The 25,249-nt window shown below is 30.8% G+C and overlaps 3 protein-coding genes across 3 annotated transcripts; 2 read left to right on the top strand and 1 right to left on the bottom strand.

The window, feature by feature from the left end:
• The first annotated feature begins 13,221 nt into the window (after positions 1-13,221).
• On the top strand, positions 13,222-16,354 carry LOC126848250 (aminopeptidase NAALADL1-like). Its single transcript, XM_050589008.1, has 7 exons — positions 13,222-14,184; positions 14,302-14,438; positions 14,880-15,101; positions 15,169-15,326; positions 15,474-15,696; positions 15,795-15,876; positions 16,015-16,354. Exons 1-7 carry the CDS (start codon positions 13,907-13,909, stop codon positions 16,217-16,219), a joined length of 1,305 nt encoding a protein of 434 aa, XP_050444965.1. The 5' UTR covers positions 13,222-13,906; the 3' UTR covers positions 16,220-16,354.
• A 135-nt stretch (positions 16,355-16,489) lies between these two features.
• On the bottom strand, positions 16,490-18,219 carry LOC126848267 (uncharacterized). The gene is made up of 3 exons (XM_050589035.1): positions 18,119-18,219; positions 17,358-17,725; positions 16,490-17,283 (listed from the first exon to the last, which is right to left on the bottom strand). Exons 2-3 carry the CDS (start codon positions 17,508-17,510, stop codon positions 16,936-16,938), a joined length of 501 nt encoding a protein of 166 aa, XP_050444992.1. The 5' UTR covers positions 17,511-17,725; positions 18,119-18,219; the 3' UTR covers positions 16,490-16,935.
• Positions 18,220-19,819: 1,600 nt separating this feature from the next.
• Positions 19,820-25,245, top strand: LOC126848241 (L-asparaginase-like). The gene is made up of 8 exons (XM_050588982.1): positions 19,820-20,073; positions 20,617-20,728; positions 21,273-21,387; positions 21,792-22,128; positions 22,504-22,818; positions 23,171-23,475; positions 23,779-23,952; positions 24,303-25,245. Exons 1-8 carry the CDS (start codon positions 19,905-19,907, stop codon positions 24,651-24,653), a joined length of 1,878 nt encoding a protein of 625 aa, XP_050444939.1. The 5' UTR covers positions 19,820-19,904; the 3' UTR covers positions 24,654-25,245.
• Positions 25,246-25,249: the final 4 nt, after the last annotated feature.

Genomic DNA, 25,249 nt, shown 5'->3' on the forward strand with positions numbered 1-25,249 from the left:
AGTAATACGTCGTAATATAAAGAGAAACGTGCGTAATACATGGCTATTTAATCGAATAACGTCGTTTAAACCAAGTAATACGTCGTAATATAAAGAGAAACGTGCGTAATACATGGCTATTTAATCGAATAACGTCGTTTAAACCAAGTAATACGTCGTAATATAAAGAGAAACGTGCGTAATACATGGCTATTTAATCGAATAACGTCGTTTAAACCAAGTAATACGTCGTAATATAAAGAGAAACGTGCGTAATACATGGCTATTTAATCGAATAACGTCGTTTAAACCAAGTAATACGTCGTAATATAAAGAGAAACGTGCGTAATACATGGCTATTTAATCGAATAACGTCGTTTAAACCAAGTAATACGTCGTAATATAAAGAGAAACGTGCGTAATACATGGCTATTTAATCGAATAACGTCGTTTAAACCAAGTAATACGTCGTAATATAAAGAGAAACGTGCGTAATACATGGCTATTTAATCGAATAACGTCGTTTAAACCAAGTAATACGTCGTAATATAAAGAGAAACGTGCGTAATACATGGCTATTTAATCGAATAACGTCGTTTAAACCAAGTAATACGTCGTAATATAAAGAGAAACGTGCGTAATACATGGCTATTTAATCGAATAACGTCGTTTAAACCAAGTAATACGTCGTAATATAAAGAGAAACGTGCGTAATACATGGCTATTTAATCGAATAACGTCGTTTAAACCAAGTAATACGTCGTAATATAAAGAGAAACGTGCGTAATACATGGCTATTTAATCGAATAACGTCGTTTAAACCAAGTAATACGTCGTAATATAAAGAGAAACGTGCGTAATACATGGCTATTTAATCGAATAACGTCGTTTAAACCAAGTAATACGTCGTAATATAAAGAGAAACGTGCGTAATACATGGCTATTTAATCGAATAACGTCGTTTAAACCAAGTAATACGTCGTAATATAAAGAGAAACGTGCGTAATACATGGCTATTTAATCGAATAACGTCGTTTAAACCAAGTAATACGTCGTAATATAAAGAGAAACGTGCGTAATACATGGCTATTTATTCGAATAACGTCGTTTAAACCAAGTAATACGTCGTAATATAAAGAGAAACGTGCGTAATACATGGCTATTTAATCGAATAACGTCGTTTAAAACCAAGTAATACGTCGTAATATAAAGAGAAACGTGCGTAATACATGGCTATTTAATCGAATAACGTCGTTTAAACCAAGTAATACGTCGTAATATAAAGAGAAACGTGCGTAATACATGGCTATTTAATCGAATAACGTCGTTTAAAACCAAGTAATACGTCGTAATATAAAGAGAAACGTGCGTAATACATGGCTATTTAATCGAATAACGTCGTTTAAACCAAGTAATACGTCGTAATATAAAGAGAAACGTGCGTAATACATGGCTATTTAATCGAATAACGTCGTTTAAACCAAGTAATACGTCGTAATATAAAGAGAAACGTGCGTAATACATGGCTATTTAATCGAATAACGTCGTTTAAAACCAAGTAATACGTCGTAATATAAAGAGAAACGTGCGTAATACATGGCTATTTAATCGAATAACGTCGTTTAAACCAAGTAATACGTCGTAATATAAAGAGAAACGTGCGTAATACATGGCTATTTAATCGAATAACGTCGTTTAAACCAAGTAATACGTCGTAATATAAAGAGAAACGTGCGTAATACATGGCTATTTAATCGAATAACGTCGTTTAAACCAAGTAATACGTCGTAATATAAAGAGAAACGTGCGTAATACATGGCTATTTAATCGAATAACGTCGTTTAAACCAAGTAATACGTCGTAATATAAAGAGAAACGTGCGTAATACATGGCTATTTAATCGAATAACGTCGTTTAAAACCAAGTAATACGTCGTAATATAAAGAGAAACGTGCGTAATACATGGCTATTTAATCGAATAACGTCGTTTAAACCAAGTAATACGTCGTAATATAAAGAGAAACGTGCGTAATACATGGCTATTTAATCGAATAACGTCGTTTAAACCAAGTAATACGTCGTAATATAAAGAGAAACGTGCGTAATACATGGCTATTTAATCGAATAACGTCGTTTAAACCAAGTAATACGTCGTTATATAAAGAGAAACGTGCGTAATACATGGCTATTTAATCGAATAACGTCGTTTAAAACCAAGTAATACGTCGTAATATAAAGAGAAACGTGCGTAATACATGGCTATTTAATCGAATAACGTCGTTTAAACCAAGTAATACGTCGTAATATAAAGAGAAACGTGCGTAATACATGGCTATTTAATCGAATAACGTCGTTTAAACCAAGTAATACGTCGTAATATAAAGAGAAACGTGCGTAATACATGGCTATTTAATCGAATAACGTCGTTTAAACCAAGTAATACGTCGTAATATAAAGAGAAACGTGCGTAATACATGGCTATTTAATCGAATAACGTCGTTTAAACCAAGTAATACGTCGTAATATAAAGAGAAACGTGCGTAATACATGGCTATTTAATCGAATAACGTCGTTTAAAACCAAGTAATACGTCGTAATATAAAGAGAAACGTGCGTAATACATGGCTATTTAATCGAATAACGTCGTTTAAACCAAGTAATACGTCGTAATATAAAGAGAAACGTGCGTAATACATGGCTATTTAATCGAATAACGTCGTTTAAACCAAGTAATACGTCGTAATATAAAGAGAAACGTGCGTAATACATGGCTATTTAATCGAATAACGTCGTTTAAACCAAGTAATACGTCGTAATATAAAGAGAAACGTGCGTAATACATGGCTATTTAATCGAATAACGTCGTTTAAACCAAGTAATACGTCGTAATATAAAGAGAAACGTGCGTAATACATGGCTATTTAATCGAATAACGTCGTTTAAACCAAGTAATACGTCGTTATATAAAGAGAAACGTGCGTAATACATGGCTATTTAATCGAATAACGTCGTTTAAACCAAGTAATACGTCGTAATATAAAGAGAAACGTGCGTAATACATGGCTATTTAATCGAATAACGTCGTTTAAAACCAAGTAATACGTCGTAATATAAAGAGAAACGTGCGTAATACATGGCTATTTAATCGAATAACGTCGTTTAAACCAAGTAATACGTCGTAATATAAAGAGAAACGTGCGTAATACATGGCTATTTAATCGAATAACGTCGTTTAAAACCAAGTAATACGTCGTAATATAAAGAGAAACGTGCGTAATACATGGCTATTTAATCGAATAACGTCGTTTAAACCAAGTAATACGTCGTAATATAAAGAGAAACGTGCGTAATACATGGCTATTTAATCGAATAACGTCGTTTAAACCAAGTAATACGTCGTAATATAAAGAGAAACGTGCGTAATACATGGCTATTTAATCGAATAACGTCGTTTAAACCAAGTAATACGTCGTAATATAAAGAGAAACGTGCGTAATACATGGCTATTTATTCGAATAACGTCGTTTAAACCAAGTAATACGTCGTAATATAAAGAGAAACGTGCGTAATACATGGCTATTTAATCGAATAACGTCGTTTAAAACCAAGTAATACGTCGTAATATAAAGAGAAACGTGCGTAATACATGGCTATTTAATCGAATAACGTCGTTTAAAACCGAGTAATACGTCGTAATATAAAGAGAAACGTGCGTAATACATGGCTATTTAATCGAATAACGTCGATTAAACCAAGTAATACGTCTTAATATAAAGAGAAACGTGCGCAATACATGGCTATTTATTCGAATAACGTCTTTTAAACCAAGTAATACGTCGTAATATAAAGAGAAACGTGCGTAATACATGGCTATTTAATCGAATAACGTCGTTTAAACCAAGTAATACGTCGTAATATAAAGAGAAACGTGCGTAATACATGGCTATTTAATCGAATAACGTCGTTTAAACCAAGTAATACGTCGTAATATAAAGAGAAACGTGCGTAATACATGGCTATTTATTCGAATAACGTCGTTTAAACCAAGTAATACGTCGTAATATAAAGAGAAACGTGCGTAATACATGGCTATTTAATCGAATAACGTCGTTTAAAACCAAGTAATACGTCGTAATATAAAGAGAAACGTGCGTAATACATGGCTATTTAATCGAATAACGTCGTTTAAACCAAGTAATACGTCGTAATATAAAGAGAAACGTGCGTAATACATGGCTATTTAATCGAATAACGTCGTTTAAACCAAGTAATACGTCGTAATATAAAGAGAAACGTGCGTAATACATGGCTATTTAATCGAATAACGTCGATTAAACCATGTAATACGTCGTAATATAAAGAGAAACGTGCGTAATACATGGCTATTTAATCGAATAACGTCGTTTAAACCAAGTAATACGTCGTTATATAAAGAGAAACGTGCGTAATACATGGCTATTTAATCGAATAACGTCGTTTAAACCAAGTAATACGTCGTAATATAAAGAGAAACGTGCGTAATACATGGCTATTTAATCGAATAACGTCGTTTAAACCAAGTAATACGTCGTAATATAAAGAGAAACGTGCGTAATACATGGCTATTTAATCGAATAACGTCGTTTAAAACCAAGTAATACGTCGTAATATAAAGAGAAACGTGCGTAATACATGGCTATTTAATCGAATAACGTCGTTTAAAACCAAGTAATACGTCGTAATATAAAGAGAAACGTGCGTAATACATGGCTATTTAATCGAATAACGTCGTTTAAACCAAGTAATACGTCGTTATATAAAGAGAAACGTGCGTAATACATGGCTATTTAATCGAATAACGTCGTTTAAACCAAGTAATACGTCGTAATATAAAGAGAAACGTGCGTAATACATGGCTATTTAATCGAATAACGTCGTTTAAACCAAGTAATACGTCGTAATATAAAGAGAAACGTGCGTAATACATGGCTATTTAATCGAATAACGTCGTTTAAGTATAATTTTATAAGAAATATATTTTTATAAAAATTTTTTATATAATTAACTGCATTTAAAATATCCGTTTTGTATTATTTACTCTTTTATTATAAATATAAAAACCAATATCATATTATTATACATATAAATATATATACGTATAATATATAAATATATATATATATATATATATATATATATATATATATATATACATACATACATACATACATACATACATACATATATATATATATATATATATATATATATATATATATATATATGTATATAAAATATTATTTTATTATTCATTACATCAGAATCCAATTAAATGTATATTAATGAACAGGAAAGCACATAATATCATATTTTTCGATAAAACGCAGAAATTTTTGGTCTCGATTCAAATTTCGTATATTCGTATTTAATACCTTTGTCGATAATATTGGCATTTTCCAATGGCACAATTTTATATTACGAGCTATTTCGCTGCATAATGACCTATTTGCGAGTCGTATAATCAAATTATTCGAGTCTCTCAAACATATTTGCATTTTGTTATAATTTGAGGATTATGAAATCCTGCGCGGACGCGAATATTTACAAAATACAAGCTTGCCCTTTTTCGTAATACATTTTATCTTTGATTGCAATAAACGTTTATATGCGATATTTCATTTACGTGACAGTTATCACGAACCGAATAAATTTAACAATTTAAAAAATCAGGTAAAAATAAAGTTTAATATTCTCTCCCCGCCATCTCCCTTCCTCTCTCTGCTACTGAATTATCACAGTAACGTATTGTTAACATATGTATAATAACATATGTATTGGCGCGCTATTGTTTACGTACCTAGACTCTGGTATCGTTCGTGCGACGACACTCGAGCAGGAAAGTAGTCGTGCGAGACGCTTCGAATTCATTTCTAAACGCGATCGCGATCAAGTATCAAAAAATTATTTGTTTATAATATAATTAATTCCCATTTATAAATAATATATAATTACATACATATCGTGACGATAGATCTCGAATCACATATTTTCTAAAATTTATTTATTTAATCAAATAAGAATAAAAGAATTAAAGTAATAAGGACCAAATTATTGTTTTATTGCAATCTTTACGGATAATAATTATTTAACAATACACAGAGTCAAATAATTATATAATTGATCTATAATTTAAAATATTTATACAACTTAATATTTCGCATATATATTTTAAAGTTCAATTATATTTCGTCCGATGCTTTATCATTTTACTTTTCGACGATTTAAATATGATTCGGATTGAGAACGCGCAATAAAATAGTCGAACTGCATGTTCTAGTAATTGACATAACGATAAGAGCTCCGTAATATATTAGACATTTATTAAATAAATAAACTAAAACTTCAAATACTTGTGTATAATTTAATATTCCTGTCATAATATATACGTCATAGTATATGAATATTTCTTCAGCAAATTATCCATAATACGGTATGCGGCCTTGGCGGCGTAAACATTAGCGCGCTATTGTTTACGTTTTACGTATTACAGTTTCGTTATCATTCGCACGGCAACAGTCGAACAGTAAGGTAGTAAAGCGCGATACATTCCGTCAAATAGATATTATAAACGCGATCGCGATAGAAATTAAAATATAATTCGCTATGATTATTACAATTAACGATTAATTAACTTTAAAAATAAGAAATAAAAATAATATTTCAATACTAGAGATTCTTACAAATGACGCATGATTTTAACAACAAAAATCTTGGTCTTTGTTTTTTCTCTTTTACAATATAATAATGCGTATGTTTCGTGTAATTGTTCCGCGATCGCGAGTGCCGGTGTAAAGTATGAGATTGTCGCATATTCGACTAATAATTAACTGTGTTTTCGCGAGTGAATCAAAACAACAAGAGATGAACAAGATAAGAAAAGGAGATATTAGAAAGCATCCGACGATGGATGGAGCAGAAGTATGTGTGGTAAATAATTTATTTCTATTTACTATCTATATTAATTTCAAAATATACATTGCACAGTTTTTCTTCGTTTCTTTAATGATGTATGAGATTCAATCTAAATTATCGTATAATATAACATATATCACTTGTTTTATCAAAACATATCTACACCGCATCTCTTTTAATCGAGAGAAAAGAGGGATGCGATATAGATAATTTATGCTCAAATATAATCTCACGTTATACGGATATAATTTTGTAATATGATGTATATATATATATATATATATATATATATATATCATATTACAAAATTATATCCGTATAATACCCTCCCAGGGTGTAACCTTGGCGTGGTGGGAGGGCATAGTACCCGGATGGTACCTTAAGGGTCTTAAAGACCTCCTGAGGTTACTGAGAAGGGGAAACCAAGCACCCAACGCCGTCGTCGCTGTCATCGTGCCGCGGACGGCTCGTCGTATCGTTAGTGCTGTCATCGTGCCGCGGACGGCTTATCGCGGCGTCGGTTCCGTCAACGTGCCGCGGACGGTTTTCGCGTCGCGACGCCGCTCCCGTGTCCCGTCATCGTGCCGCGGACGGTTTTCGCGTCGTCGCGTGTCCATACTGCATTGCCACGAGTCGTACAATGACTCATATGTGGCACGCACATCTGTGGAAGACTTTAGTGCGTTGCCTTGTTGTTCGTCATCGGAGCGTACGAGCAACGAGAGAGTCGCGTAACCGTATATCCGCGTTTTCGCGTCGTCGCGTCTTCGCGTCGGACTTCTATCCCGTTTTCACAATGCGAGGATCGTACTTCGTTGCCGACTAACTGGGATATCTCTCAGCGTTGCTATCGGTAATATATTAATACCCTATTAATATAATTAATTTTATATGATATTAGGTAACGTTAATACAATATTAATGTTATATATATTATATAAATATTTATGTATTAATAAATTTAATATATTAATGGAGACGCAACGTTAAAACGCCTCAGTATCGCGGCTGAGGTGAATGCCGGCCGCGTAGCAACGTATGATCATGCATAGTATAGATGCGATGATCGCGCGGTTAATCAAGAACTTCGGTTCGAGAATTGGCTGTTGGGGGCACGCTCTGCTTCGACGAACGGTTCGGCCTGAATCGGTAAGAATTCGATCGATTTTTGAATCGTCGTTCCCTCATCTTGTACCGTCTATCAGCTATACTGTATCGCATTGAGGACAGTTGGCTGTGTTTTATTAGGTTCGATCTTCGCTCGCTAGAGAAGCTGATTTCTCATCTTCTAAGTGATCTAAATTGTGAACACTTAGGACTTGGGTATCTTCATTCTCGACCCGTCTCTCAGCCTTATGATAAGCGTAAGTTTCAGTCTGTATGATAGAAACTTGGTGGTTCTCTGTGATCGTTCCTAATAAAGTTCGAGTCGGCCCTCGGTGAGAACAAGCGCGGGCAAGAATTGAGCGTCGATTCCATCAATCGATTTCGTCTTCTTCCTTTGCTCGCTTAACCCTAGCTCGGAGTAATCGTGAATTCCCGACTTGTCGACTCGCAGTATGATTCTCGAGTGAAACGGGATTCGATCGTGCCGAAATTCGAAAGTGCGGGAGTTTCGTTTAAGTATCGCGCGTAAAAGTGCGGAAGTATTTTTAATAAAAGTGCGGGTGTGCCGTTTAAAGTATCGCGCGTGTGAATCTACCTGAGAGGAGGAGGAGGCCTAGGAGAGGCATCGGGCATCGGTGGAGCAACTCTGTGGTAAGTAATTTTTATTTTTATATTAATTATCTATTAAATATCTATTAATTGTATTTAATTATTAATTGCAAACGTGCAATTTAAATTAAGCAATTAATCGCGTAATTTAATTTTTTTCGTTATATAATTTAAATAAGAGAAAATTAGAGAAAAAGATATTTATATATAAAAGCTATAATCTTGTAAAAGTTTCTACTTTTAGCTAATAGCTTTTGTATGAAATTATTACAGTTATTAGTAGATTTTTTCAAAATTTATAAAAGTATTTTATTAATCTGCTTATTATTACATGCATCAAATATAAAATTCAATGCATATAATAAATTTTTGGAAATATTAATTATTTTGAGCATTATTACAATTTGCATCTCCTATTTGTATGTTCAGATCAACGTAGCGACCCTGACATCCTGAGGGGAGGAGGAGGCCTAGGAGAGGCATGCTGCACCGGCGGAGCAACCCAAGGGTGAGTATTATTATTTGTATATTAATTATTTATAAATCCCATACATGCATTAATTCGATTCGATCATTATTTTAATAGTTTAAACAAGAGAGAGACTCTTACTATAAAAGTTTTTAATTAAAAAAATAGTTTTCTTTTTTAGAGTTTATAAAATTATTTCATATTTATTTATCTTATTATTATACGCATCGGATATAAAATTTGGTGTGTACAATAATAATTTTTTGAAATATTAATTATTTTAAGCGTTGCTATAATTTGGATTTTATATCTTTGTGTTGCAGACAACGTAGCCTCAAGACCAAATCTCCGCTGTTGCGCATCAGTGCCGGTGAGTGATGAATATTTAATTTAATTTTAAAGTAACGGATTCATAGAGATTGTAGATGTAGATTATAGATTATAGATTGTAATAAATCCGTTACTTTTAAATGGATGAGCTTAAACAGATTCAGTTGAATAACTTTGAATAAGTTTTTTTAAATTGTATTGCATCTATTGCAAAAAATAAATTATATAAAAATAAATTAAAGTCTAAGTTGAAGAAGGAAGATTATAGAAAACATTTTTTTCCAATTCGTAGATTTTATCTAATTTACTGAATAAAGAACGATAGTAATTTTATCAATTATACGTGTCATGATAATTCATTCTTATAACGCACGGTGATTTTATCCTAATTTCTTATAGCTCATCCAGTTGTAGAATTTGTTTGTAGACTTTGTTTTTAAACTTTAGTTTAACTGAGAGACCAAAAATTAATCAATTAATTATAATATAATAACAAATGGCATAAATATTGTGTAGATTAATATTATTTTATTATAAATTATATATTATTATATAAATTAATATTATATATTATTGTATATATACATTATTATATTAAATAAATTATATATTAATATTCAAATTTTAATCTAATTTATATATTTGTCATAACTTTTTAATCAAAATTTTGATTGATAATTTGGCTTTGTCTCAGTTAAAATAAAGTTATATTAAAATGACAATTAAATTCCGCATTGAAACGTCATAAAAATCATCAAGCGAGCGTGATGGAACGAAGAGCGATCTTCAAACCTTTGGAAGAATATACTAGAGAAGACGAGGTGTCGAGTACAATATCTTTGCGCACACGTTCTCAAATCGCACACATGCGATACATGTAATATTAGGTTCGTCAATGAAACAAATTTGATTAATCACAAGCAAGCTCATGCCATGAGAAAAAACAAATGCAGAAAAGATTGCAAAATCACCTTTCAAGTCTATACATCGCTTTACGAACACGACTATAAAAAACACGGGCTTTATTCTAAGTATACCTGTCCTTATTGCTTTAAAAATTATCGGCGGTATCTCAATTACTACTATCATTCAACACAAGAGCATGGTAAGAAATATTTATAAAATATCATCAAATATGTATATTCTTTTTTCAAATCAATAGTATAAATATTTTTGTTTTCATACAGAGTGCAAGTGTGACATTTGTTTTGAAAAGCGTTCTGATTATCCTACATTATTGGAACATTACAAAGAAAGACATCCCGAAGGAAAAAAGAGAGAAATTGAAAGATATAATCGCTTTCAGAAAACAAAACTCAAAGAACTCTTGGAAAATCCCAACTAAAATTAAAAATTTTTTAATTTGCAAAATAATAAGTGAAAATTAAATGAATACCTAATATACAATAATACGAAACTAATATATGATAAATGATACAAGTAAAGTGCCAAAGAATTTTGGTGCTCATATAAAATAATTTTTTATTTTGTTAATTTTAATTATTCTTCTTCTTGACAAACGTAAATTTAGATTGCGATATAATGTAATCACAATATAGTTCTCATTTTTAAAAATTATTTAATGAATAGAAATGTAAAATTAAGTGTAATAAAAACAAGAATGTATTTCATAATATCTACAATAGCAAAGTAATATTATTATCTATTGCTTTCAACAGTAATTAAATATTAAATTAATTTAGTTTTATTTTGATGATATTTCCAATTAATTTATTTTTCTCTTTTATCCGGAACGCTTTTCTATATTTAAGGAAGAAACGAATAACTTTCGAATATATTTAGTAAAAACATATTGTCATTAATGCTTATAAAAAATCCATTATATATTACATTCTTGTTGAAAGTATCTTCGGTCTTCCAATAAATGAATGACCAATGTATTCATATCAATCTAGAGTTATATATTATCAAGTAACATATACCGCTACCTAAAAGAAAAACGAAAAAGCTTTTACAGGATTTCGGACATAAGCGTGCAAATATAAGCAATTTATTATTTGTGTATAGAGATACGGATGATATAAATGTTAAAGTCTTGCAATTCGATACCCAAAATGGACAAATAAAAAGTTGATTGCGATGATTGAAGATACATGCGATGTTTTTTTTAAATATTACAAAGCGCTTTAATTTTACCAACCGAATTGTTAAATTAACTACAGAGTATTTATCCCTGAAAAAAAAAATGAAAAACCTGCAATTCTCAATAATAATTTCTTTTTTTTCTAGAAAAATTAGAGATTTCAAAAAACATTGAAAAGTCGATAAATAATTAAAACATATTAACAATTTCGTGATATATGTAATATTTAATAGCAAATTCAGTTAGATATACTTATGTATATAATGGTAATTGCATAAATTTATAATACCATATATATATATATATATATATATATATATACATATATATATATATACAATAATTAAAGAAATAAAATAATTAATATTAAAAACTATTATTATTCTTGAATACAAAAATGATAATAATGTTATTATTAAAATTAATTATTAAAATTTATCATATATTACAATTATTATTATTAATTTATCATATAATTATTAAAATTATTTAAAATTTTAATTAATCATGCTTATATTGTAAATTTTTATATAATAATCTTTAAAATGTTCATCAGTGCGCACTAATGTATTCAACCGAATTCGCTATAAGAGAACGCATTATATATTTTTACTCTGGACTTAATTAAGTAACGTAATTTTATTTTAAAAAGCAAGAACGTAGCTAATATAATGTATAACATAAAGGTAATTTGAGAAGATTTTGTACAAGATAATTGTATTAGTTTATTAATTATAATTCTTTTCTTTCTCCTCCATATCTAAAATTCATTTGCAATTTAATAACGATTAATCTAATTTTCATAAATAAAACTTACTTGAAGACTAAAGATCTAAAATTAATTGTAAATAAAAAATATTAAATAATAAATGGCGTTTAAAATCTTACACGGTATTATTATCTTTGATCGGAATGAGATATGAAACTAATTTAGTTTGATTTTTTAGAGAATATTTAAATAATCCTTATTTCTGTCTTTTTTCTCGAGGTACTTCTCTGCACTTAAAACGAATAACTTGCTTGAAATATGACGAAATCGTCATATTGTCATTAATACGTATGAAAAATTTGTGTATTTCAAAAATGCGTACAGAACGCGTTATAGTTGGAACAACCTTGCACGTGCACGTAATACATCGAAAACTATTTATAAATGAAACCGCCATCGTATTATTACCCGAAATAATTTGGAACGCCCACAGTTTTGACGTCTGTCTACACGATGTCCAAAGAAACAATGTAATAGTATATGTCTATGTATGTGTTGTATTGTAATTTTTAAAGAATGCATATAATCTTGTAATCTTGCCTCTAATGGTGTTGCCTCTCAAATATTTACATACATCAAATTTGAAATATCTCAAAATTTTTATATTATAATTCTGTCTTTGATAATTATATCTTCTATTCTTGATAATAATTCATGTAATCATATTTTTTTAATTATCTACAATTTAATTTCTAGAGCTTCATATTTTTTAAAGTAATTTGAAAAATAACTCGATACATTTCCAGAATGAAATAGTTGAAACTCCGTAATATTTTCATCGAGCACGAAAAGTTAAGTGTAGATTCGTTCCAAGAATAGATTCCGTTGTTGTATTTTACCTAGCACATCCTGTATATTTTTTACATGTTTTTCTTTTCCTTCGCTTCTCTATCTTACTCCAAAGAGACAAAGAGAACGACACGCGCGCTCTTTCGACGCGAGAGTAAAATAAACGTCGAATAGTAGTAAAATATATCTTCGAGGACCCACGCAATATTTGGCGACGACAGAAAATCGTCAGTTGACCGTCTTTACGGTAAATCAAATCCAACGATTTTCTTGCAAGAAGACAAAAGTGTGATATGGAGTGCATGATATCAAGTCATCAATGATTTGGATCACTTTGACAACCGTACCGTTATCAAGATAACGTGGCATCTGTGATTTTTCGTTGATTCAATTATAAAAATTTATTTATCAAAAGTGATTTATTTTCGATTGATCATCAAATAATTGAGGCGGGCGCGAATATCTCACAAGAGTATCTTATGCGTAATATTTAATGAAGATTCATCGTATTTACTAGCTTTAATTATAATTATGAGAACAGTGATTTACAGGTGTTTTGGATAGAACACCTGGATTTCGTTTAGAAAGTCAAAAGTGAATTTGTTCTATTGCTGTGAAAAATATATAAGTTGTACATATATATTTATAATTTCAAAAAAACGTTTACAACCTCAGATTTCATTCAACATTTACACAATGCAATTATAACAAGAACAATTTAATTCGACGAAGATATAATAAAGGGTGACAAGAAGAAGATATATAGAGCAATAGAAAAAAATTTTTACATCCTACGAGGATGCAGCGAGTCCTAAGCTTTCAAATGACTCGCAATATCGACGAGTCAAGTGAATACGTAACGAAACGATTGTGTATCTCGTTTCTCTTCTCGGTGGGTTTCCTCTGTCTTCTCTGCGGCTTTTTGTTAGGCCGCTTCGCCGTCGAGAGGTCAATGGAAACTCAAGCGCAGAAGACGCGGGGCGAATTGGCCGAGAATGGTCTCCAGACAACGGAGCATCTTCAGCAAGTGATGCTTCTAGAATTGACAAGAGCGTCGTTCGATTTCAAACGTGCAATGTACGCGATATCTCAATATTGTCCTTATTTACAAAATAAAATGATTAAAAAATGATTACGAAAAACTAGGAGAAAATATTTTGCTAATACATAATTTTGTTTTTTTAATTGTTTTAGAAATTGGCAGAGGCCGAGTTTACTAGGAGCTAATATGCAAAGCATCAACGGATTCTTTTCCAATTTATCGTTTGTTCATGAAGTGACCAATCATACGTTTTGCGTTCGCGCAATTGTTCGCGGCTCGCGAGAACCAGGTGAGTCTCTTAATTAATTCATGCTTCAATTAAATTTATTTAAATAAAATTAAAACAAAATTTGTTACGTTGATTTAGAGAATTTTAGAGAAAAGAATTTTATATTTTCTCTTTTCGTTCAACTTTCCATCTGCATAACGTATTCTTGAAAAACTTTGGATAATTAAAATCACACGTAATTTATATGCAATTATATAAAATAATTTTTAATAACCGCAATTTTGAGAATATTATATTATTATATATATATTTTATCATATATATTTTTATTATATATATTATATATTTTATTCCATAATTAGAATCAGATAAGAGATATAGAATAATTTTTAGAAGCCACGATCATTTCAAATATTTCATCGTCGCATGTATTTTATTTGAGGCAAAAAAAATAATATTTTCCATCTCACAGGATCTGTTCATCCTATCAAATTGTTTCAGATAGATATGTTATGTTATCCGCTAACGAAGGCAGTATCATAATAGCTCTAGAATTAGCGCAGGTCCTGGATAGAATTTATTCCGCGCACGATTGGCGGCCACGACGAAGTTTAATCTTCTGCATGTCTCTAATGGCTTCGGATCTTTGTGCACGGACTTTGCCTACTTTTATACAACGAAAAGTTGTAGCTTACATAGCGGTGCCGGGCCGTTTTACGGAAGGTTCGTCCAAAATTCCAGGAATTCTTTGCAATATGAACACTAATACAGAGAAATTGTTTGATTTTAGCTAACGATCGCGTGACTTTAGCAGGATCCGACGTGATGCGATCAATAGCTGTCGACGCTATCAATACAATTCCTGATGTAATTGGTAATTGGATATATCTCGAACAAGTGTTTGATCGCCGACTTTCTTTGAATATTCCGCAAGTGATATTTTTGTTTGTGAGTATATTTTCAATTCTATAAAATATATTATTATGATATATAGAAGATCTCAATCATATATTCTATTATAATTCTAATTCGTATTTAATTGATATTAATTAGGATAAAATTTCTATATTAACTTGTTCTTTTTCTTTTATACAGAATAGTAATTCTGCAAACAGTCAAACGCATCATAATCAAAGTTTGCAGTCACGCGGTATAATTTTAGCGCAGATGATTAGTCAAACAATGTGGCGACTGTCTGAAAGTATAATTATTCGATGGGAACCAAAATATTTTAATAAAACCGTTAGTGAGATATTAGAATCAATCGACAGTGAGGTATTGGAATCAATCGATAGTAGCAAGTTTCAAGATGCAAAAGGTATATCATTTTTCATTATTTCTGTGATATTTAAAGATATTTAAAGATATTTAAAGATATTTAAAGATTCTAAACTATATAAAATATAATTTTTTCAGAGAAATTGAAAAGCACGTTGAGAATATTACTTGCCGCGGTAAACGATCTTAATGCAAAAATCGATGCGACGGAGAATACTCAGTAAATATAATAACGTATTAATTAATGATTCAAATATAAAATTTTGTTTATTATATAAATAACATCGTGTTGCATCTGGGATTAAATTTATTAAGAAAATAATTTCAGAATGCATAAAAAATTACGATATGATTTTAGGATATTACGCGTAAGGATGTGGAATGATTTACTTTTGGATCTAGATAAGGAGCTTTTATGCTTCGACGAAAACTTCAACGAAAACTTGCAACATTCTCAGCCAATAATATTTCGATTATTCAAATCTACCAGTAATATTTTGAATTACCTAAACGAGATGGCGAAATGTTATGAAAATGCTATACAAGTTTTACAGGAAAGATAGAAAAGAAAAAAAGATAAATCTTGATTATTTATTGTTATGCAATGTATGTGACGATATATATTTTTTATATATTTTGTTTTTATATGCAAAGTAATATAAAAGGCAAAATAAATTGAATCATTTAATTTACTAAAATTTAGGTTCCCCGTGTTGTAAAACAAATCAATTTTTTGTAATAATGTGAAGAATATTTTAGCACTTGTGCTTTACTTTGCATTATTATCTTATTTTTTATTGTCTATGTGTAGGTAAAATGATTTTGCAAATAAGTACAAAATATTAAATATATATTTCTATTTATAATAAGTATTTCAAGTATAAAAGTAGTATAATATTCCTATTCTCACACATGCCTTATATATTACAATTTCGTATCTCTTTCTTTAGTTAGAAGTTAGAGCTAAAATGTTTTGTTATATCTAAATTCAGGATTCGTTTTTCACGTAGAAGAGATACAAAGTTTTTTTTATATTAAGACAAAAATATTAATTGTTAGATAAATTTGAATGAATCAAATATATGATTTTCACATTTATATTCCAATAATGTCATCTTAGCTTAATCTCTCTCAAAACTGCGAAGCTAATGTTTTGGAACTTACATTATGTGGCAATTAATACATTCATCTAGTTATTTTGGTCCAATCATATCAGATAACTTTAAATGCATTGATTAATTTAATATTGATCATATAACTATATTTTTATTATCTTACTTTATCGCATCCCACCTATACCGTATCTTATTTCTCTTTCAAATTGCGTCGCGTCAAGTGTCCCTTGTATAGCTTCACAATTCGGATTAAAGACAGAATAAGCGCTAGGCTCACCCCGTCGTTTTGGTCCAGATCTGGTGTTCAAATAGATAAAGACCAAAGCCGATAATATGAAGTAAACAGCACCGAACTCATATTTCAGCGCGATAGCATACAGCGTAACCCATAACAAAAAATATAATAAATAAATCACTTTGGTTATAACGGTACTTTTCGATTGCTGCACATTTTCCTCCGACGAAACGTCCTCTTCATCCTGGATATCCAAATGTTGTTCACACAATTTAACCTTAAAACAAAGAATTATAATTTTCATAAAGCGAAGAGACCTTATGGCTTGAGGATGATCTAGTATAACCTCACCTCCTCGTCTTTTGTCAATTCTCCAGCAGATTTCTCGCTTCCATTATTGTGATTCCACGAAATCACGTTGGTTACGGAATTTTTGATCGTCTCCATTATCTTCTCCTTGTGTTTTTTACGCCGGTAAGCCTCTAATCTCTCGTTTATCGACATTGTGATGAAACATTATCATAACGAAAACATCGGCGACATTTGATGCAGCATGCAGCGCTGGCTTCGACGCGTTAGCTCAGTCAGCTGTTCGGCTCAATCGTTCACGAGCCCCCTTGACTTTACGTTTACGGTGCTCCCGACTTGTCGATGTATCGAGATAGCTCAAATAGGTGTCAAATTATTTCTCTTCTTGTGTCGCAAATAATTTATAATCTCTATTAAAAAAGAAAATTGAATTGATAAATAGTTAATCAGTAATTGAAACTACAGAAGATTATCAAAAGCATCAAAATAGTTTTATAAAAATAAATTATACTATCGCAAAAAATTGCATATATAAAAATAATAGAAATCAATAAAAGAAAAATAAAAAAAATTGATACCTATTAACATGTAATCAACAATAAGTTTATGATAAAATTATATATAAACTTTCTTAAAATCATCTAAGGAATTCTTTAATTTTTAAAAGATTTAAGTATTATCTTGTATATTTCAACGAACAAAGACGTGTGACATAGTTTTCATCTCGACTAAAGTGATAAAGATTATTTTGACTAGAGATGTATAAATTGCTGAAAGCTATAGCTATACGCAGAAGATATTACCATTTTAAAACAAAATTGTTGTTGCTTTATTTTTTAGAGAGCATAACCTAAAGTGACAACAAATAGACTTCTCTCTCTCTCTCTCTCTCTCTCTCTCTCTCTTCCCTCTCTCCCTCCCCTCTCTCCCCTCTCTCTCTCTCTCTCTCTCTTTCTCTTTCTTTTATCGTCCCTTAGACATTTTTAAGATTTTTTTTTAGCTCTCTTGTGCTGTTTGGATTGTTATCGCCTGTCAATTCTATCATCAACATATTCATTATTATATAGTTATAAAATATTTGCGATTGCTTTAGCTGAAAACTCCTTATTTTAACATTCTTTACTAATCTTTTGAATTATTGAAGTATTGATAGAAGAATTTGATTGCATATATAATATATTATATAAAGTGACGTGATACGAATAATACTTAATATATATAAAAGTGATTACTATAATTGAACAAATTCGTAATTAACAAACAATAGCAAGTAAATAAAAAAATAATCTTTACTTATTTTATTCACATATATTCTATATAATTATGAAAAATGCAGAAAAAATTGTTAACAATTAAAAAAACTAATTGCAGAATTGGCTTTTATACTTATTAATTAATGTCATATATGTAAATTTATGTATATTTTGTCAAATAATTGATCATACACACACATGTATATACAATGCTTATTAAAAATTTTTTTTCTTGCATATATTTCTTTAAATTTAACCTTTTTCTTTTTTCTTATATAAAGTTATTCCTGTTCTTCAAGTCAAGGAGATTAAATTTTAGAGTACTGGTTTATGTAAGCAAGAAATTCTCGTTTTGTGACATTTCAATGACTACGCTTGACCAATAAAATAAATAAATTGAAACAAACTAAGAACGAATTTTGATCGAGAAAAATGGATATAGATATTCATCGAATGTTTTTGTTGATAACAGAAACAATATTTCAACTAATTTAAAAAAAAATTAGTTTTTTATTATTATTATATAATTTTTCAAATATAAATCTTGGATGATCTTGGTTTTCAAATATAAATCTTGGATAAAATTGTTATACTAAATTAAACTAGAATTAAACTGATAAAAAAATTTTAGTTTGTTACTTATCTCTTTTTTATACATGTATGTAAGTAACGATTGATTTAATGAGTAAAAAAAAGAATCTAAGCAATTTATCTGTAACTTATAATGTTGACATCGCATACCGATATTATCAACGAAACGATAACAATGTCTATTTTATTTTATATACTGTAAAATAGCGCGTTTTACATGTTTATTAAAAAGTTGTACCTAATTACAATTTAATTTTATTTTAATTTAGATATTTAATCTCTTAATATTTAATTATTTCTTATATGATCAATTATTGAGAGAAAAATGTCATATTACAGCAAATTTAAAAAGATTGATAAGTTTTTTCTAAATATCTTTTTATATGTAATTTATATGAATATCTCTAAAGAGCTGCTTATTTTTTATTTTAAAAATTTGAAAAAATATTTACATTATCGTAAATTTAACTTATTTTTATATATTATTGCAATTATTAAATAATTTCCACATTATGTGTAACTATGCATTTTTGTAAAGCAGTATTCAGTTTGTGAAGAAAAAAATGAAATATATTCTATTTACTATTATAGATCTATTTCTCCAGAAAACGTGTTATATATTGTTATATATTGTTAGCGGCAAGATTTCAGGCGATATCAGCGGCTGATCTTACATAAGGAATTAGTCTCGTAGAAGTCATCGAAGCGAGAGCCGCGCGTGAAAGCTGAACACGCGCGAACGATTATGTCACAACTAATTTGCGAATCACATGACGATGTGCACGAAGCTAATAATGGTGTAAATATGGAGAGTGTCAAGAGAAGTATCACCAGTTTGACCAATAAACCAGAAGGACACGTTCTGGTACTTTACACAGGTGGCACGATAGGAATGATGAGAAATGAGGAAGGAGGTAGGTATACTATCACACATACAAATATCGCATAATTTAGAAAAATTGTAACGACTTTTAAAAAAGACAAATGGATCGTACAGATCAAAAGCCATTATAGATTTTAATTTTTTGTATATTAAAAAATTATGGTAAATCCATATCATCTTAATTCTCCGATTCTGCAAAATCAATTTTTTTCTTTTTTTATTATCTGATTTCAGGGGAATCTTTAATGTTTTAGATCTTTAATTTTTTACAGAGTGTATAGTCAACTCTCGTTTTCGCATATCTCTTGTTCCTTTATACATATTTCTGTATATTTCTACTTCTAAAATGTTCCATTTCGTACATTCTTTATGTTTCATAGATTTTTTACAAATAAATAAATTGATTCTCGATTGATTCTACGGGGAATATTGTACAAAAGTTATAGATCTAAAGAATGTAATTTACTTTTATTATAAATTAATAATTTTATCGTTGTCTTCTAGAATTTGAATCATCACATAATTGTTTCCATTTCTATCATCTTATAAGTAATAACAAATATTTATTTTCTAGTACTAGTACCGATAGCTAATGCATTCGTTAAGAATTTACGGAAATATCCTCAGCTGTACGATCGTGAATATGCCGAGAAGAAATTCGGTGCGATGGGGCCATTAGTCCTACCGTAAGTGTAGAAAAATGATTCAAGTTGATTGCAAAAATATGCAAAAATAAAGATTTGATAAATAATCATTGGCAAACTTTATTTTTAGATTTAGAATTTTGATTTCATCTTTTTTCGTAAGAAAGAATCTATTTCAGTTTTTATTCAAACAAAAATATTAAACCTACCTTATATATTTCTTAGATATATCATTTCTTGATAAAACTTTTTATGTCATATTTATCATATTTATTAATATTTAATATCACACATTTTAAAATAAAAATTAAGATAAAAATTCAAACAGTCATCCGATTTTGCGCAAATCAGTATCAATACGTTAAAGAAGAAAAAAATAGTAGAAGAATTATTTCTGTATGTTTAAAGATAAAAAATTTAGATTTTTTTTGCCGACTTTTTTCAATTTGCTTATTTTTTGTAGGAAAATACCGTAAAAATGAAAGACATTTCCCGAAGAAATTTACAAAAGAATGCGATTTAATCCCACTTTACCCTTCGCTCTCCCTTGCGCAATTTTAAAAGTACTTTCCTTCTAATCTTGCAGCGTGACCGCAACCGACAATCGCCGGGTCGTTTATAACGTGTTAGAATATTCTAATCTTTGCGACTCAAGTAACATGACCATGGACGAATGGATTCGCATTGCTAACGATATCAAGGTATGTTGCTATATCAATATCGATAATAGCAACAGAGAAACATCCCACATGAATATGCATTGCTTTCTAACATTAGTTCTTGTCTTATTTAAAGAGAATAATAAAGATGTTATTGAAAAAAAAGATTATATTTTAATAGCCACACTCAATAACAAGCAATTTGCGCGCACCTTTAATTTTTTTTAAATAAACATTTAAGATAATTTAATACTCAAGTTGAAAAGAAAAAAACATCCATAAAACGACAAAACTCGAGACTTGGTTCTGGAGATAAGAATACAGTTATTAAAATAGTGCTTCAACTCTTCTGTTTATACTTTATGTATATATTAGTTTGATAAGCCGGTATTCTTTATCTGATTAAATTATCACAAATTGATCTTCACGAGTTTTTTTTTCTGTAGGAATCCTACGAGCACTTCGACGGATTCGTGGTTCTTCATGGTACCGATACACTAAGTTATACAGCATCCGCTCTGTCCTTCATGCTCGAGGCTTTAGGCAAGATTGTCATCTTGACCGGTTCACAGGTGCCAATTTTCGACACGAGAAGCGACGGCCTGGACAATTTCCTGGCATCTCTTGTGATCGCGGCGAATTACAACATACCCGAAGTATGCGTGTTCTTCGGTACGAACTTATTACGTGGCAATCGAACAAGCAAGGCATCCGCAAGCTCCTTTGAGGCTTTCTACTCGCCAAATTTTTCTCCCCTAGCTACAGCAAACATCAAAATCGAAGGTTGGATAAATTCAAGATAAAAGAATCTCTCTCTCTCTCTCTCTCATTCTTTTCCAAAGTTTAGAAAAATAAATTTATATTGAACAGAATATTTTAAAAACATTATATTTTGAAGGCTCTATAAATATAAATGATCTAATTATTATAATATTGTAAATAACATTTTTTAATAGTGTAAATAATATTCTTTAATAATATTAATAGATTAAACTTCTTTGTGTTAGAATTACTATATTATATATATTATATATATTCCGCATCATTGCAAGTGACTCTTATACTATTAATTAAATTAAAAGCGTTAACAGTGCATAGTATTTCCTAAAGAAAAAATTCTAAATATATGATGTGTTTGAGAATGATATTCCTTTGCAGTGGACTATCGCTTGGTTTTCCACTCGTGCACTTTGGAGAAGTTTTACGTGCACGCGTCGCTCAATCGAAATGTAGGCCTGCTCCGACTGTTCCCCAGCATCACGTCCGATCTTGTAAAGGTGTTTCTTCAGCCGCCTATCGAAGGAGTCGTGCTACAATCCTACGGCGCGGGGAACGTCCCGACGAATCGTGACGATATCATTGAGGAACTTCGCGCGGCGACGAAGCGCGGTGTAATCATCGTAAATATCACGCAATGCACAACCGGATGCGTCTCGAATGCGTATGAAGCTGGAAAGCTGCTTCAAGAAAGCGGTACAAGATATTATTCCATGGATAAAAGCGTATAATAGCTTTAATACATAATCGCCCGACTGTTGTTCTAAATAATTCTATAAGCGAAAATCTTTCTTTTTCTCTAAATATTTTATTAATTTCATACGATATTAAGTTTTAATTTTCTATCTCTTTTCTAAGCTTTTTTCAGAAAAAGTTGTGCGTCAGTCAAGAGATATCTTACATTGAGATGAACATTGATAAAAATATTAGAATGTATGACGAAGAAGAGAATTATGTAAACATAAATATCTCTTTGCGCGATTGAGGTTCAAATGTTATCTATTCATTGATAAATGTTCGCGGCGATTAATTCGTTATTAATATGCAGGAGTGATATCGGGATTCGACATGACTCCGGAGGCCGCATTGACGAAACTCGCATACGTCTTATCTAAACGCGAATGGGACACGGAAACAAAGCGGCAAATGATGGAAACCAATTTGCGGGGCGAATTGACAGCCGGTCGACCGCCCACGATGCAGGATTGGGATTTGGTGGAGGCTGTCGCTAGATCCTTGAGATTGTCCTCGGCAGCAGAGCTACAAGAACTGGGATCGATCCTGTTCCCGGCTATGCTAAACGCCGCGGTGATCAGGCGCGACATCGTGAAACTCGAATCGTTACAAAGATATGTCAGTAATCTTTGCTTCTATTTAATTTTGCGTCAATAAGACATTTTGAAAAACCAGTACATATTTTAGATATTTTTTCCGCTCATCATTCGACTTCTCTCGCTATCATTATTTAGAGAAAGTTTAAAAATATTAAACATTAGAATATAGCATATTGGAAAAAATAACAGCGAAATAGTAAATCTAAATATTCATTATAATAAGCTGATTATACTAATTAAATATTGATTGGATATCGTAATATAAAAATGATGTAAAATTCTTGCAGATGGATTATTATTCTAATCAGCTTTTTCTATTTAGGGTGCAAATATCTCACAAACAAACGCAGATGGCCGAACAGCTTTGCACATAGCTTGCTGCGAGGGAGATATAAAAGTCGTGCGACGTCTTTTAAAAATGGGCGCAAACGTTCACATTAAAGATCGGTTTAATCGCACGTCTCTCACCGATGCGATTGAATACGATCGTCACGAGGTAAGGAAAAATTGTTATTGATATGTTTATTTTCAGAATTCTACTATCATATTCTACAAATTTTAAAAGAATTTCGGATATTAAGTCGTAGGAATAAATTTTTAGCATTTTTCAAATCATTGATCTCACATATATGATCTCTCATATAAGTATCTCACACGAGACCATCTCTACGTAAAAAATTTACATTATTTACGTACAAAAAAATGTTAATAGCTTTCATAGTCTCATTGTCAATTTAATCTGGAAGATATTATCGTTTTACATTAATCGGCAGACTAGAATCATTATTTGTTTGTTTCATCTATTTAGAGCGCTAAAAGTGCGAGCATTTACACGCGATCTTCCAGATTATCAAGGTGCTGCTGCAGTGCGGCGCGCATCTTCATGGGAATGCTCTGCTGATAGGAGAGCGGATGTGCGCGGCCGCGGCCGCCGGGAACACGAAGCGCTTGCAATCGTACCTGCTAGCCGGCGCCGATCTGTCGCAGAAGGATGTTTCGGGACGCACCCCGCTTCACTTTGCCGCTCTTCACAATCACACGGAGACGATCGAGTTCCTACTGGACCACGGCGCGGATCCATGCTGCGTCGACATGATGGGACAAACCGCGACGGACCTTGCGAAAGTCGCGCGAGCTATGGATGCAACACGCCTGTTGGCGCCTTTCAGAATGATCGAGGCAAAATCGCATACGTAGATGCAAGATTTTAATTTTTTCATCTGACATATATTGAGTCGAGAGGGAAAAGGAGCTGGAAAGGATTGTAATCCTAGAAAAATTACGAATTCTGCCTAAAAGTCTGTGCTAATCGCGACTTGCTCTATTCCTTCTTTTTACAAAATTTAATTATTTATATTTTAATTATAAAATTTACATTAGATGGAGAAAGAAAATGTGTAATTACAAATCTAAGATAGATGCAATTAGGTCTTAAAGACTGAAAAATACATCATAGGATTTTTTGGACAGGAACATATTTAAATATATGTGCATTTAAATATTTTTAAATATATAATTCTAAGAAATAATACAATTGCATAGTTTTCAGTTTGTTGGATAACAGACTTACACTTGTATATGCGGTTGAATTGTATATTACAATGTGTATTATTATGATATATTTTATGATAAACATCAAATTTGAATGTATATATATTTTTTCAGGTGAATATAGACAGGAGCAAATAATAGTTATTTGTATAATTTTATATTTTAAAACAGTTATATATTAATAATAGTAATAATCCTGTGATAATTAAAAAACTGATAATTGCTGTGATTATTTTAATTGA

The sequence above is a fragment of the Cataglyphis hispanica genome, chromosome 3 (assembly GCF_021464435.1).
Source record: "Cataglyphis hispanica isolate Lineage 1 chromosome 3, ULB_Chis1_1.0, whole genome shotgun sequence".
NCBI classification, from domain to species: Eukaryota; Metazoa; Arthropoda; class Insecta; order Hymenoptera; family Formicidae; genus Cataglyphis; species Cataglyphis hispanica.

Excerpts from the sequence above, each read along its gene's own strand:
- LOC126848250 (XM_050589008.1), top strand. The coding sequence starts at position 13,907 with ATGCAGCGAGTCCTAAGCTTTCAAATGACTCGCAATATCGACGAGTCA. Across the intron at positions 14,185-14,301 it reads TTCGATTTCAAACGTGCAAT|AAATTGGCAGAGGCCGAGTT; the intron begins GTACGCGATATC and ends TAATTGTTTTAG. Across the intron at positions 15,877-16,014 it reads GATGCGACGGAGAATACTCA|GATATTACGCGTAAGGATGT; the intron begins GTAAATATAATA and ends ATATGATTTTAG.
- LOC126848267 (XM_050589035.1), bottom strand. The coding sequence starts at position 17,510 with ATGTCGATAAACGAGAGATTAGAGGCTTACCGGCGTAAAAAACACAAG. Across the intron at positions 17,284-17,357 it reads AATTGACAAAAGACGAGGAG|GTTAAATTGTGTGAACAACA; the intron begins GTGAGGTTATAC and ends CTTTGTTTTAAG.
- LOC126848241 (XM_050588982.1), top strand. The coding sequence starts at position 19,905 with ATGTCACAACTAATTTGCGAATCACATGACGATGTGCACGAAGCTAAT. Across the intron at positions 20,074-20,616 it reads GATGAGAAATGAGGAAGGAG|TACTAGTACCGATAGCTAAT; the intron begins GTAGGTATACTA and ends TTTATTTTCTAG. Across the intron at positions 20,729-21,272 it reads ATGGGGCCATTAGTCCTACC|CGTGACCGCAACCGACAATC; the intron begins GTAAGTGTAGAA and ends CTAATCTTGCAG.